Source organism: Panicum virgatum, chromosome 3K (assembly GCF_016808335.1).
Source record: "Panicum virgatum strain AP13 chromosome 3K, P.virgatum_v5, whole genome shotgun sequence".
NCBI lineage: Eukaryota > Viridiplantae > Streptophyta > Magnoliopsida > Poales > Poaceae > Panicum > Panicum virgatum.
In genome coordinates this window covers 26,790,785-26,806,235 of record NC_053138.1, presented here as the reverse complement: position 1 = coordinate 26,806,235, position 15,451 = coordinate 26,790,785, and the positions used below count along the sequence as shown (strand labels likewise).

At 41.5% G+C, this 15,451-nt stretch overlaps 2 protein-coding genes across 8 annotated transcripts; both read left to right on the top strand.

The window, feature by feature from the left end:
- Window positions 1–406: 406 nt before the first annotated feature.
- LOC120698715 lies at window positions 407–8,610 on the top strand. Of its 7 annotated transcripts, none has more exons than XM_039982425.1 (12): window positions 407–589; window positions 3,762–3,941; window positions 4,107–4,217; window positions 4,332–4,664; window positions 4,747–4,920; window positions 4,991–5,278; window positions 5,457–5,579; window positions 6,125–6,322; window positions 6,428–6,663; window positions 6,810–7,014; window positions 7,125–7,427; window positions 7,698–8,610. In XM_039982425.1, exons 1-12 carry the CDS (start codon window positions 422–424, stop codon window positions 8,013–8,015), a joined length of 2,637 nt encoding a protein of 878 aa, XP_039838359.1. In that variant the 5' UTR covers window positions 407–421; the 3' UTR covers window positions 8,016–8,610. The 7 variants fall into 7 exon arrangements, 6 of the variants coding, with proteins under 6 accessions (XP_039838359.1, XP_039838363.1, XP_039838365.1 ...); XM_039982426.1 differs by lacking the exon at window positions 407–589 and adding an exon at window positions 2,988–3,327; XM_039982427.1 differs by lacking the exon at window positions 407–589 and adding an exon at window positions 2,988–3,346.
- Window positions 8,611–9,638: 1,028 nt separating this feature from the next.
- On the top strand, window positions 9,639–14,914 carry LOC120698714. Its single transcript, XM_039982424.1, has 8 exons — window positions 9,639–9,875; window positions 10,218–10,431; window positions 10,954–11,762; window positions 12,642–12,815; window positions 12,914–13,030; window positions 13,411–13,590; window positions 13,897–13,943; window positions 14,299–14,914. The coding sequence occupies exons 1-8, from the start codon at window positions 9,825–9,827 to the stop codon at window positions 14,636–14,638; spliced, it is 1,932 nt and encodes a 643-aa protein (XP_039838358.1). The 5' UTR covers window positions 9,639–9,824; the 3' UTR covers window positions 14,639–14,914.
- Window positions 14,915–15,451: the final 537 nt, after the last annotated feature.

Below are 15,451 nucleotides of genomic sequence, written 5' to 3'. Positions count from 1 at the left end.
TCAATTCTGGGCAGGGTAGGATGGTAATGGATCATCATAATTCTATTGCTCCTTCCACAATTCAAATTGGTTTAAATATATTTTTAGTTTAAAACTATATAACAGAGGAGCTCGATCTTTTTAGAATCTGGCCGGCTAAAAGATTATCTAGACTAAATTTTGGAGTTCTTTACCATCCCTCGTGCACCGCCGGTCAAACATTTCCATTTTTAACTTGCAACGCATCCTGCGTCCATCCACTCCTATTTAACACGTTGCTCGTCCCCCTTCTCTCCCCGTACTACGGGAACGGCCAGTCAAAGCAAAGCTTCCACCTTGCCTCACTAGCTAGCCGGTCATTACGGGCCGGCCGGGTAATAAAGAGAAGAAGGAGAGCTTGGGGCCGGCGGCCGGCCTTTGGGGGATAGGCGGCGGGTTCGCAATGATGATGGTGACGGCGGCGGTGGTGCCGATCCTGCTCCTGATGGCGGGCGGGGCCGGGGCGCGGCCGCCGCCGCGGCGCATCCTCGTGGACACGGACGTCGACACGGACGACATCTTCGCCATCCTCTACCTGCTCAAGCAGGATCGCTCCGAGTTCGACCTCAAGGTATGTAAGCGTTAGTTGATGCCAGCAGTGCGGCGGCCGATTCCTAGCTAGCTAGCTAGCTATATCATATCCATGACCACCAGCCGGCGCGGTTACCTCGTCAAGGTCGATCGAAGCAGGCCAGGGGGCGGATTCCGTTCCGGCTGGCGGCGGCCGGCGACGGCGAGCTCCGTCGTCGTGCTCTCGCCATACATTGATATGGTCGAGTCGAACGCTTCCGTTCGTACGTGGTGGCTCCCGCTCCCGCTCCCGCGAGCGATCGAGCATGCCGCACGTTCTCGCTCGATCTCTCCCCGCGCCCGGCCATCGGCATGGTGATGGCCGGACGTGGACGGCGGCGATAGTGGAGGACGGGACAAGGAAGGCGCAGCCAGTGCGCGGTTCCGGTCGCCGCCGCGCACTTTTTGTCCCGGAGCGCGCTGCGCACTTTTTGTCCCGGAGCGCGCTGCGCTTTCCGGTCGAGGCCGGATAACACCGGTCGCTTTTTGTGCGTTGCGGAGAAAGAAAGTCTTTGTACTTGGGAATGGGCTATGGTCTGTGTTGTAGTAAGTGGGTGGTGGAATCGGAATGATTAGGTTGCATCGAGCGGCCGGGAGCCCCGGATGACGAAGCAGTGAGCATTCGGTTCATGTTTCCACGCACCCATGCCTAGAGAAGATGATTGGTTTGCTGCTCCACTAGTATGCTCAGCTTCTTTTGTTCGTCTGCACACTTGCCTCTGCATCACCCCAAGCCAGGCCCGCCAGATGCGAGCTATTCTTTTGCGTTTCTTTCTTTAGAGCCAGAAGATAACCATACAAGTTGAAACTGCATCCCGCGGGCCTGGTTGGGACTGGTGCGGGATACCAATCACACACCCATGTTCTCTTCGGCAGGGGCGAAGCTATAATATTATTAGGGAGTGCTAATGCACCCTTAAAAAAAATAAAAAACAGTGATCATGCTCAAATTTTCACCATATTTGTATCCCACATGACTCAATTCTATACATCCACGAGATAAATGCACCCCTTCAATTTGTTCTAGCTTCGTCACTGCTCTTCGGCTATATTTGGTTAAGTACTCATGTACATACAAGCCTTGCGAGAGTATTTAGATTTTCTCTTGCGTTGAACCTTTATCTGCTTCTCCTAGAAAATCAGTGAACAAGAACTGTTGTAAATTGTAAATTGTTTTGACAAATCTAGATATATAATTTTTGTGATATATTTAGACATAGAATATATCTAAGTGCATCGTATAGCAAAAGTTGGATTTGTCGAAACAACCTGTAATTTAAAACAGAGGGAGTATATACTAAGCTAGATTATAAAACTAGCGTGAGAAAAAGATCACTAAGCCTGAGCTTGAGAGCTGTAAATATAGCTAGGCATTGCAGCTGTCCTTTGTCGCAATACAATGGATCGGAAGCATACCTGAACATATATATACATTTTTTTAGATTATGGAAAGAGTTCGGGCCTTGATCATTCGCTCACAAGCGAACGACTACAACCAAAAAAGTTACCAAAGTTCTTAGGCTCTAGACCTTAAACACAAATACAAGAAAAAAGCAATAAAATAAAGGAAAAAAACCTAGAAGACTAAGCTTAAATCTTCTTCTTCATTCTCGTTTCAATCTTGCAATGTTTTCACGTGGTATCAATCCATCACATCACTCGTCTGCTTAGAAGCTTGATGTTCGGATGGTCTATTGTTTGCCTTTTTCAATGTGTATGCTTGCACATGAGTGCCGAAGCATTCCGCTTGACCCGATTTCCACCGGGATGATGTGTGAACTCCAAAACGACGCCATAAGAGAGGATACGACGGTTCACGCCACCGACGCCCGCCTATCCATGCAGTATTTCCTCCTGAGAAAATCCACTGAAAAATGCATGCCGTAATACAGGCGCTTGGCCAGGAAAGGCTAAAATTTCATTTACCATATTATTTTGTCATTTGGTAGACAATTATGCTCACGTCACGATATTCTTTGTCCAATATTGGGCTCTAGCCCTCCGTATTTATTCCCGTTATATTTTTTTATGACATTGAACGTATGCATCTGTTGCCTCTGACGCTCATTAGAAAATAAACTACTCCTTTCGGTGGAAAAGAGCACTATGCAAACCCACAATTTTCAGAATCAAAGTTCAGCTAGATTTCTAGAGAACTACCCTGTTGGTGCTAGATTTCTAGAGCCTCAAAATAACAGTACTGCTCCGGAACCAAAGCTCAGCTAAGCTAAAACACGTGTAAACATTTTTAGAATCTTTTAAGCCTTGACTTGATGATGATGACTTGAGTAATCCATTTCCAAACCTTTTGTTTTTTTAGATAAAAAACCCATTTCCAAACCTGTCCTTGTTTACTCGTGGATGGGCCCAAAGAAGCCCAAAATGCCTGCCTTGAGCCGGCCACGCCGTACTAGCGTAGCCAGCCTCTCGGGGTCGCCGTCGCGGGGCCGGCGCCGCCACCCGCCACGCCACACGCCAGTGTGCTTCACGTCGCTCGTCACGCTAGCACGCTCTGCATCTGCTATCGCCCGAGATGCCCCGATGGCCGGTTCTCCTCCCGGCCGTCGGGAGTCCGCGGCATGGACGGACGGAGCGAATTGCGATGGCGTGCGCGCCTACCTGCTCCCGCCGCCGCCTCTTGCCATGGTTTCTTTCACTCTCGCTCCATGAGCAGCTCGACGCCAACCAGTTAGCTGCTTGGCGAGGATCTTTAGAAGCTGGGGCGTCTTAGCAATTGGGGTTTGTTCTCGCTGTCTAGGTAGTATCATATCGTTAATCCGTTGAGCGCTCAGAAAGTGCTCGGCGAAATGCCGGAGCGAGCTGTTCCGTATGTCCTGTGCGATTCTTTGCTTGACTCGTGCCTTAAATACTTTACTAAATCATCTTCCATCAATCTATGCTAATACAATTCTGCTACTTGTCTGAACTTTTCTGTATTAGGATATAAGCATTTTTCTCCAAAAACAATACAGTATGATACTTTGGTCTGAATGGAAGATGTTATATGATTGCAATTCCTAAGAAAAGAAACCAAATATGTCTAATTTTATCTAAATTTGGCGAATTACATAGAGCGTTGGATTCTGAGCTCAGTTGAACTACATTGTTTCTTCTGTTCTATTATCCTAATTCAGAGTATAGAAATTCATTTGTTACTGTTTCACTTGATACAGGCTATCACTATCAGTGCAAATGCTTGGTCTGATGCTGGCCATGCTGTTAACCATCTGTATGATCTACTCTACATGATGGGGCGAGATGACATAACAGTTGGTGTCGGAGGGGATGGTGGTATATCGGATGATGGTAGGATTTATCCCAATGTTGGTGGTTATTTTGCGATAATTCAGCAGGTGCAGTAGACTATACTCTCTAAACAATACCTTTTTTTTCCCTTTCCTCTGAAACTTGGCTCGCTTGCAATTCTCCTTGCCCCACCCATTCGCACAGAATACTGGATCGCCATTTTTTCCATGGGCTCCAGTTCTTCAGTAGTTTTATATGACTGAATTTTCCAGGAAATGTCAACAGTGGGGGGGTGTCGGTATCGACAAACGATTCCACAGGGGAGAAATGGCCGGTTGGATGTCAATACAAACTATGGAATCAGACGAGCATTTCTTCCTCAGGTACATAACTCAGAGAAAGGTTCATTCATGATGACCAAATTTTGTTGTGGGTTAGTTTAGAAAGTGCAGACCATAAAGCATTATGATTTTTCTACTACTTGGTTCTTGAATTAGGGCGACCGGAGATACTTCCCTCTTCAACAACCAACTACACAGCAGATGATGATTGACACCATATCTGCTGCGCCAACGACCGTCCTCCTAATGGGAACTCACACGAACTTTGCACTTTTCCTCATGAGCAACCCACATCTGAAAAAGAATGTGGAGCACGTTTACATAATGGGTGGCGGTGTGCGATCACACAATCCCACTGGCTGCTGCTCCAAGAGCAGTATCTCGTGTGTGCCTCAACAATGTGAAGATCATGGTAACATGTTTACAGCTTACAACAAAGATCCATATGCTGAGTTCAACATATTTGGGGATCCTTTTGGTGCATATCAGGTGACTTGCCTGCACACAGTTTTTTGTTCTTCCTGTAATCATATTTTAGCTTCTGAAGCTTATCTTTTTATTGATTTGACAGGTCTTTCATTCTGGTATTCCTATCACCCTCGTGCCTCTTGATGCAACCAACACAATACCAATCACTGAGAACTTCTTTAAGGAATTTGAGAAAAAGCAGAACACTTATGAGGCGATGTACTGTTTCCAGTCTCTAAAGATTGCTCGGGATACTTGGTTCAATCAATTCAACACAGTAAGCAAGCAATTTTCTGGATACATTCATTGTTTGTTTGTTTAGCTCCATTTCTTTTAGATGATTGCAGAGTTACTTTATGTGGGATTCCTTCATGACTGGTGTGGCACTCTCCATTATGCGCAATGGCGAGAGACGAAATGGTGAGAATGATTTTGCTGAGATGGAAGTGATGAACATAACTGTTGTCACATCTAATGAACCATATGGTGTTCATGACGGATCAAATCCATTCTTTGATGGCCATGTGAGGCCAAAGTTTAACTTACTGGAGGGTGGTGTACATAGTGGTCATGTTCTGACTGGACTCGATGATCCATTTTGTGTTATGAAGGGGAGTATTAAAGGGAAATGCCAGGTAGGTAACTTCAGAATTGGAAATATTTTACATGAAAATCATAAACCATTACTGATATATCAATAACTACAAATTTGAGGTTAATTAAGATTTAAGGGCTGTTCTTATATGCATTTATAATCATGTAGACTTGGGAGTCATGATGATAGATAACATGATGGGCCTGAATATTTACCAGGATGGCTACACAAAAGAAGTGCAAGGTCTTGACTCGGTTGCTGCGCTTGTTGCCGTGAAAGCAAAACCTAATAGAAATGCTAAGAGCCCTCTTGATAGAGAGTTTTTCAACAACTTCCTTGAGGTATTTGTTTCTCTAGTACTGGTTTAGTTTTGTTTAAAGAATTTTCTTTTTTCACGCTCATGGATTCCATTTTAAGTTGCTGTGACCTGTTTAGATATTGCAGCATGTCTAAAAAATTTGAAGATTATTGAGAAAAAAAACTATGATTCATGTCATGGACCTGGTTCTGTACATGATAAATCTGTTGCTCTTGATGCATGCTTAAGATGACTGAGGGGAAGTCTTGCATTTGCATTCATGTATACACCTACACATCATAAGTTCTATGGTTATTGAAGCCACATTGACTAACTCTGAAAGGAATTAGGGGATGCAAGGTTTATTTTAACCTGATTAAAGATATTGTCGTGCAAAGTTGATATTTAAAGTTCTCAGGGTCACCAAAAGATGCTCAGCTTCAGATGATTTGATGAGCAAAGCAGATGATGTATTTGTAGGCAAAGTGATATTGGGGATAAGAAGAATGGAGCAAAATCAGATTCCTTGCAGTCAGCGCATGTCTGTTTTTCTGTTTCTAAGAAGCCCTTTCTCATCATCTCATGCAGGTCCTGAATCATCCTGCACACTCTGGCCGCTTCAACTTGACCAACCAGTTCCCTCACTACAAAGAGGTTATGTACAAACCTGATTTCAGAAATCTGATTAGAGGAATACCTGTCATATTCGACATGGACATGAGTCCAGGTGATTTTATCGCTCTATTGTGCATCCTGAAAGCAAATATAGAAGTAATTGACCTCAAGGTCAGAATCATGTGTCCTTATCTTTCTTTCTGATAAATTCATGAAAAAACTTAAAGGCAAAATAATATAGCTAAAGTTTTTATAAATGTGTGCTTTGATATATAGGGGATACTGGTAAGTGGCAATGGCTGGTCAAATCCTGCAACAATAGATGTTATCTATGATATTCTTCATATGATGGGCCGCGATGACATTCCAGTAGGACTTGGTAGCATCACTGCATTAGGGGCCCCTGAGCTTGGCTGTGAATACGTCAAGGTCATACCACATGGTTCTGGGGGTGGCCTTGACACTGACACACTTTTTGGACTAGCTCGGATGTTGCCCAGAGCACCCAGAAGGTAAAAATGCTTCAACGACATCTGTCACAGATATGTGGATATTATAGACTGATTTGTATGCATAGATGCACAGGTGTATATGACCATGTAAAGTACGATGGAGATGTAGAAAATGAAGTATCTTATCTCTATCTCTTTTTAAACAGGTACACCGCAGAAAATTCAATGAAATATGGTGCTCCAAGGGACACTGCTCACCCTGAGCTCAGACAACCTTTGGCGTTTGATGTTTGGCAACAAGTTACAGCAGAGCTTGGACCAACTGACAAGATAACCATCCTGACCAATGGTCCTCTCACAAACATCGCTAACATCATTCTATCTGACACAAAAGCAAAATCAATTATTAAGGTTAGTATAAGCTAGTTTCGAAGGCTTGTGAGCTATATTAGAGTTTTCTAGCGATATTGTTTGAAGAATAAGTTGCGAGTTTTATGGGCTTCATTTTTCATTGCGCACAGAAAATTTATATAGTTGGCACTCATTTGGTTGATGGAGAAGGAGAAGGCAATCTATTTACTGTGCCGTCAAATAAGTTTGCTGAGTTCAATTTCTTTCTTGACCCTAAAGCTGCCAAGACAGTTGTAGAATCCAGGTTAGACATCACTGTCATTCCTCTGAGAGCTCAACGCCAGGTGTCTTCTTTTGGAAAAGTTCTAAGATCACTAAGCGCTGCTGAGAAGACTCCTGAATTGTCATTTGTGTACCGGTTGCTGCTGTTGATGCAGAAGCTACAAAAGAAACACCAGTCATACAATCACATTGTAAGTTGTCTTCTGTTCTTCTAACTGACATGCGTAATACCAGTCAACAACTTGACATAGTATCGTCATGCACATCGTCTAGCATGCATAACAAAGCATTGCATTCTCCATTCATGATTCATCCTTAAAAATTGTCGCATCCTGCATCATTATTCGGTACCAATAATCTATATCTGTCAAGCCTTTTATTTGATCAGTGCGTAATTAAATCACAGGCTTGATATTAAGAAACCTTTGTGTTGTCTCCTTTTCTTTCTCCACAAATTGCAGGATATGTTCCTTGGGGAGCTCCTTGGCTCAATGTTCTTGGTTCAGCAGTCACATCTAAATTACTCAATCACTGAAAAGGTCATCAGTGTTGGCTCCGGTCATGTGAGCATGGATGGCCAAACTATACTTGACGAGACAAATGGAAAGCTGGTGAAGGTATTAGATCGTCTTGATTCAGACGCTTACTACACAGAGCTTGCGAAGCTGCTCGCTACCAAGAAGCAGTCAGCTCTTGTTGGCAGTTTTGATGAGCAGAAAAGAGTGTGGAGCAAAGCGAGCAATAAGAAAGGACGTGACGATCCTAGGTTTGTTAAATAGTATAGTACTAGAAATAGTATAGTATAGCGTATGGAAATGAGCAGCTCTTATATTTTTTTTGTTTTCTTTTTAAAAATCCCAGTTTTAGTGCTGTGCTGAATTTGTACCGCCTGGACGAACCTGGGCTTCACTTTGGTCCATCTTATTAAGGGTCAAAACTCGAGCCCCGAAATTCCAGAATGGAATAGATCACTTCAAGAGGAGCAGGATAACAAAACTTGCTAATTTCAAAGCATCTGTGCAATACACTAAGTTTCACTAATTTGGTGATGGGGTATTTCAGTCTTCTGATCAGGCATCTGTGGACCAACTTCTTGAAGCTTCTGTGATCTGAACTTTGGTATCTGTGTTGTCAGGGTGAGGTGAAGCTGACTCTTTAAGCTGGCTTGAACTTACTGAGTTATTTCATGGCCCTATTTAGTCAACTTTTTTTTTTGAGATTATAGTCAACTTGTTTGCTGTGATGTTCTCGGGCGCCTTGCTGGTGTATTTGGAATATGTGCTCTTGTGGAGTGTTTGGATGGTGCCTACTCCTACTGCGTTGGTGTCGGCTGTGCCGTGGTTTAATGGTTTTACTAGAATATATTGCTATTTCCTCCTCGAGTTTATCGTTTGACGAATTAAAAAGATTCAGACTGGGAACAGCTCGCACTTTGCAAGCTGCAGCACGCGACATGCAAATTGCAGCGCCACTGCAGCGGACGGGCTTACGGCCACAACGATGGAAGACCGTCCATTTTATTTATTCCCGTTTTTGTAAGATAAATTGCTACTTCCTTCGTGCCTAAGAAAGGATGTACTACCTCCAGACGTCCAGTGTCCAGCTGATGTTGTACATCCTTATTGACTAAGAATTAATAAATAAATGACACCTCTCTTTCTCCTATTCAGACGCCTCGTCGTCTTCGAACTTGGATCCGTTTCTGTTGAAATGTTCAATACTTTGCTCTACTGAGAATGAGAATTTCATAGGATCTTTTGTTTGTTTGTTTTACGATATACATGTGCCAGTTTGGCAACCAGACTGTAGATGAATGTCCAATAGAGTGAGTTCCAAGTGACTGCCCCAAGCTTATTTTACGAGATAGAATTTGCTTGATCAGCCCACGCTACGGCACTTCAGCCAAGTTGAGTAACCAATTTATTACGCCACCATATTTCAACGCTATATGAACTTATGGTAATGGGAATGGAACGAGCAAAAGTATCACAGTTTATGTACCACGATTAACGGCTGCAGCCACTTTTGAGGTCAAGACCAGATACTCTTTCCCATTATCTAAAAAAATTGTACCACGATTGCATTTTTTGCACAAATTTTTTCATAACTAAAAGAATGCGATACACTAACTCTAAAATGTGACTCGTCATGCTCGAGAAGAAGCGCACATGACCATATTGATATCAGAGATGACATGAAAAATATACCGTAGGATTAGCACTCCGGGCTAGAATAATAGAGATTTTGGAGAACACGCAGGGTGGCTAACGATGGGTGACGTTGTACGGGTAGAGTGACGAGGCTGGACATCAATGAAAGTATACTAATTTTAGGATTTATAAAAAATAAACATTTCTCGATTTCGAAGTGCCGGGGGGGCCTAAACGGAAAAAGGGTAGGACGGGCTTTTCCTGGTAAAAGCCGTCCTCCCCCTGCGGTCTCGGCCACCTCCTCGCCTTCCTGCTTCACTTCGCCCCTCACGCAATCAGCGGGGAACCCCAAACCCTAATCCCTCCCCTCCGCGCCGCCGGAGCCAAGACGTGTGGGAGCTAGGTTCTCGGGGTTCTACATCAATCTTGGATTCCCAGATGGGCGATCACAAGGAGGTCTTCCGCTCCCTGCAAGAACTGTTCCCTAAGGTGCGTACGATCGGCTTTCGTTCGTGTCTCGCGTGCATCCTATTGAGATTCCGAGTGTAAAATAATGAAAAAGAAGGATTTTTTTTTCGTGAATATTTTTTTTATTACTGAGGCAATTGTAGCCGATGGTAAATTCCAGTGGGATTAGGAGCTGCTGATTGCGGTGAGGTTTGATTCGGTTTCAGCGGATGTGGAGAAATTGCACATGATTATTCGATTATTAGTTCGAATTTAGGGGTGTTATCAGGCTTCATGGGCAACAGGGCGAGCTGGATTGCAAGGTTTATGTCATTTGTGGCTGTTTGCGGATGGGCAAATTTGTCTGATACCTTTTATGTGCAGGTCGATCATCGTATACTGAAGGCTATTGCCATTGAGCACCGTAAAGATGTTGATGCAGCGGTGGTTGCGGTCCTTGATGAAGTCATGCCGTCCATGACCAGTTCGGCTGCATCTTTGTCCGTTCATGATGAAGTCTTGCCATCTATGGCTGATTCTGGTCGGAATTTGTTTGCTAACCACAGCACGCATGAAGTGGGAAGTTCATCATCTGCCGGTGAGTCTGAATACCAAAGTTTCGTCAATTTGTACTTAGTGTTAAAGGTGTTTCCTTGTTTTTTTTCTTCATTTTCAAGACATATCTTGTATTTGTTCTGCAAAATAGATGTGTTGACTATGTAGCTGATAGCTGCTTCTGCATTGATAGTATCCCCCCCCCCCCACCCACCACACACACACAATCTTTTTTGTTTGGGTTCTTATGAGCTTGGTAATATGGGTAAAAGATCCCAAAACATGTATGAAATTTTGTCATTTCGGCTCACCGCTCACTTACTAGTTATGTAAACTAGCTTGCTGCCGCTGTTAGTTTATAATATTTACGTAAGGCTGTTGAGATTGTGCTTTTTTATGCGTTGGTGAAATTTTATCTCAGACCAGTCTATTGAACTCAAGTTTGGTTAAGTTTAGAGCCGTTCTATACATAGTCCTTTTTGTTATTCTTTGAACCAAGCATATTTTGTTTTGGATATTGTTTCTGTATACCACCTTTCTCATTCTTAGTTTGCTCACAAATTAGGACATGATATACGTTTTGATGAGGTTGATAAAAGTGTTCACTCTGCACAAGACACTTCTACGGAGATCACAACTGGCGCACAGGAAAACATAGACAGTGAACTACGTGTGGGGAGACCTGCATCAAGCCATGGAATGAGCGAGAAACTAAATCTTTGTTCTGATCCTATCCCAAATGGTAATCAATCCGATTTCGTTCCCAACCTTGATGTGGTATCTTCAAATACCAGTCCAGATAGAAAGTTGGCTAACGCAGATAACAAAGTTGGATATGGTGGATTATCAAGTGAATGCTTTTATCAACTCCCGACAGGTGAAAGCTTTGCTGATAGCACAAGTAGTAAAGCTCTACAACATGATCAAGATTCCAGTAACATTCCGGTTGGGGATCACTTTCCCCAGAACAATCCATCAAAGTTCTTTAGTGGTTATGAGGACATAAATTTTGATGATGATTTGTTCTTTTCGGACCTTTTGGCTTTTGGTTCTAATGACTTATCTTCTGGAATTCTGAGTACTGAAAAAGATTCTTATACACCTGTGCTGGATGTTCCCAATCCAAAAGAAGGATCCTCTGCTGGGACTTCTGGAGTTACAGAACAGAAGAACACCAGCAATGTTGGCACTGGCTGTAACAAGCAGCCATCACAGGATATAGTTGAGAATGATGACATTCTCTTGTCTCCTAAAGCAGATATGCTTCCTGATCTTAATTTGAATCACTTTGCTTCCACAGCTTCAACTCATTCAAGTCATTCTGTTAGTATTGAGTCTCTTGAAGATTCTATTGCTGATGCCAGAAGCAATAAGGTAATTTAATTTAAACTCTCTGTGCACTAGTCTTTTTGTACACCATAGCTATTATCTTTTTACATGTATTGTCTCTACCATATGCTTGGCTTGTGTGTGTGCTCACTAGCACCTGTGGGTAATGTATATCATTTGTTTGTAGTCACTGGCAGCTTCCTCTTTTCTCATTTCTATTGCTATTTGGTCTTCCATGGAAAATAGAGTTACTATTTTGGACTAAGTTAAGCACATTAAAGCAAGCCTAAGCTATTTTGTTTAGTTTTCATGGTTTTTATGACAAATATTTGGATGGGATATGTCATATGCTCAATTTTTTTACGAAACATGTCACTGCTCAATTTTCGATGAAACATGTCACATGCTCTATTTTGACAAGTGAAAGAATTTTACAAACACCATATTTACTAGCTGGGATTTTGGTTGGTCAAAAGTACACAAAACACACTAAGCATGGTCTTTTTCTACACTAGTTTTAGTATGTAGGTGTATCATGTATCGAAGTAGCTTGAGTTTAATCATATGGGGTCGTGGTTAATGCATTAGGTATATTGATCAATCCAATTGATGAGGTAACTTTGAGCTGGCATGCTCCTTGTGTAATGTGTATTGGAAAAAAATTTCTGAAGAATAAGAACTGCTGATTAGTTCCTCAAAATTTCTGTGCAAGAAGCTTAATCAACCATATGCTGTATTTATTCTTTCGCTTTCTGTTGCATTCTGATACATTCTCAAGTTTTAAACACCACTTTCTGATACATTCTAAAGTTTAAAATATTGAGTTTGTTAAAGGTAAGGTAAATGTACAATGTTCTATTCTAATGGTTCTTCTTCATGTTGTTGATGTTGGTGGTTTATTCTTGGGCTTTTGACATAATGCAGAATGGTCTGTTACCTTCTCTGGAGTTGGTTACAAAAATGATGGAGGATGTAGAGCTTCTTGAAGAAAAGGCTAAAGTAGCCAAGCATGAGTCATCTGTTGCTGGTACAGGCATTCTGACAAAAGTTGAGGAACTCAAAGAAATGCTAACTCATGCAAAAGAAGCAAATGATATGGTCTTTCCCTTTGACTTATCATTTCATTTCATAAAACCTCTTGATTTGTCAAGGCTCATGGCACAAGGATATCTGACAGTTTTTTTTTTTGTCTACAGCATGCTGGTGAGGTTTTTGGTGAGAAATCTATTTTAACCACAGAGGCACGTGAGCTTCAATCACGACTTCAGAGGCTTTCAGATGAGAGGAATAAGTATCTGGTGATAATTGAAGAGGTAAATTGTTTCTTTGACATTAGCATTATGTTGTTGGCACATACCTGCATATAAACTAAATAAAAGTGAAAGTGTGATTTTTTTTTACAAAATTTGTAAAGTGTGATGTTGAAGGCGGGCCTCACAGGTTACAGTCGCATGTTTATTCTTCAGTGCTGGAAGACTTTTTTTTTGGAAATTTTCTACTCTGGTAGAATTTTGTACCAAAAAATGAAAAGATTTGGCCCCTTCAGTTACAGTTTCCTTATTCACGCAGAATTTGATTCTTTTTATTATTTAATCTGACTTGATTAAATAATTTGACAAAACATGTAATTGCATTGCATAATAAATAAGTTTGAATTGATGATGAATTTGATATTAAAATTTGATGTTTACAGATACACCAAACCCTTGATGAAAGATTGGTTGCTGCACAACAAGAAATTGCAGCAGCTGAGAAAGAAAAGATTGAAAAAGAGGCTGCTGCTCGCACACTACTCGATGAACAAGAAAAGATGATGAATTCTATTGTCGAAGAATCGAGAAAGTTGCAAAAGGAAGCAGAGGATAACTTGAAGGTATTATCTGCTTCCTTCATAATCTGATTTCGATAATTTTATTTAGATGTTTTTCCTTTTTACAAAACATGCTTCACCTGTGCATAATAGATATTGGATATCCGCTCTATATCAATATAATTTTGTATGGATGATATACTTCTGAGGAGTTTAGACATATCACATAATTGTCTGTTGGCGCATTTTGTCTTTTAGTCACATAGTTATGAATTGTCCAGAACAAAATACAATCTTTTTTACAGAAAATAATATCAGGAACTAAGCTAAAATCATTTACTGATATTTAATTAAATTGTTTGATGACAGTTGAAGGAATTCTTGGTTGAGCGGGGCCGAATTGTTGATACGCTGCAGTAAGTATTCATTCATCTTACCTACTTCAGCACTGTTAAGCTGTTCAATACTAGTTCTGTTTGAACTTTGAACCATTTTATCTTTTGCATCTTCAAAGATGCTCACAAACATACCGACTACACATTATTATGGATCTCTTTTATAATAGTTGTCCAGATAAATAGTAACATGAAGACAATTCTCTTGTAACATTATTTTATTATATTTAGTGTAATGTCTACAACATGTCAAGTCATGTTCCACCCTGCCTGCTCGAATTTATAGCATTGATAGTAGAATATTCTAAGTGTTTATGAGCTTTAAATCTGCAAGCAACCCTGTGATTCATCATTCATGTCCTTGTCCTCATTGCAGAGGTGAGATGTCTGTGATCTGTGAGGACGTCTCGCTACTCAAGCGAGTGGTGGACGAGCGCCTATCATTTAGCAAGTTGCAGCGTTCGACGATGTCAAGCCTCTCGTCTTCACTGCATTCTTCTCTTCACAAGAGCTGGAGTTCCTCGGATAGAACTACTGAAGCACTCGCGTCTCTGGATAAGCACATCATCGCCGAAGCTGCAATTCCAGTGGCCAACAAAGATCTGGATGACAACACGAGCATGGTGGAAGTCTCTGATGGAAATGACACTGCCGATAAAGGCATTTCCGAGCGAGTGGATTCCAATGAGGACGGCGATGGCTGGGAGATTTGCTGAAGATGTTCAAGAAGTAGCAGGGTTTTCCAGAGTATGTCGAGAGATAGAATAACAACAATGATCCATGAACGTTATATTCACTACAGTACTTAATTTTGCTTTCATACGAGTCATGAATCGAGGAACTAATCGTGGAGTAGCATTTGGACTTCGGTGAGCCAGTGAGGCTAATGGCTTACCGCAGCAGTATGTGAGATGAGTTCAACTGCTGCTGGGCCTTATTGTATATATAATAAAAATGAAGAGTGTAGTTTAAACATATTCGTAAAAGTAGCACCTCTATGTCTCACAGTGCGTAACGTTTTGATATGTTTGACTGCGGTTATTTCACATCCTAAGCAATTTTTCAATAAATCTTAAACTCAACAACTAGCTAATGAAGACGTCCTAATATATATTTCATGATTATTGGGATTTGCTTTTACACTTGCCCTATAAATTCATCCCAATCCAACTAAGGTCCAAAAATCTAGATTATGGTTAGAGATTATAAAAGCTGGAGTAATAATCCAATAGTCCCAGATTATAGGAATATAATATAGTGTTATTTGCTATTAGCTGGGTAGAAGCGGCTCATGAGAATATAGGAATCTAGTGAGTCAGATTTTTATAATTGGAGTTGAGATCAGCGGAAATTTTCTTTTCTGATTTTCAAAATCTCTTATCCAATCGGAACACCCCCTCTATATCAGAGTGAATTAGGATGGATTATTAGCTCATCCTAATAATTAGTGGAAAAGGTAAAGTGGATCTACCGGGACACAACTTTTTCACCAACTTCCAGTATAGTAATTGGGTTGAGAAATGAGGATT

Coding starts and splice junctions, on each gene's coding strand:
- LOC120698715 (XM_039982425.1), top strand. CDS start 422: ATGATGATGGTGACGGCGGCGGTGGTGCCGATCCTGCTCCTGATGGCG. Junction 4,665..4,746: donor ATCCTTTTGGTGCATATCAG/GTGACTTGCCTG, acceptor TTGATTTGACAG/GTCTTTCATTCTGGTATTCC. Junction 7,015..7,124: donor AAGCAAAATCAATTATTAAG/GTTAGTATAAGC, acceptor CATTGCGCACAG/AAAATTTATATAGTTGGCAC.
- LOC120698714 (XM_039982424.1), top strand. CDS start 9,825: ATGGGCGATCACAAGGAGGTCTTCCGCTCCCTGCAAGAACTGTTCCCT. Junction 9,876..10,217: donor TGCAAGAACTGTTCCCTAAG/GTGCGTACGATC, acceptor TTTTATGTGCAG/GTCGATCATCGTATACTGAA. Junction 13,944..14,298: donor CGAATTGTTGATACGCTGCA/GTAAGTATTCAT, acceptor TCCTCATTGCAG/AGGTGAGATGTCTGTGATCT.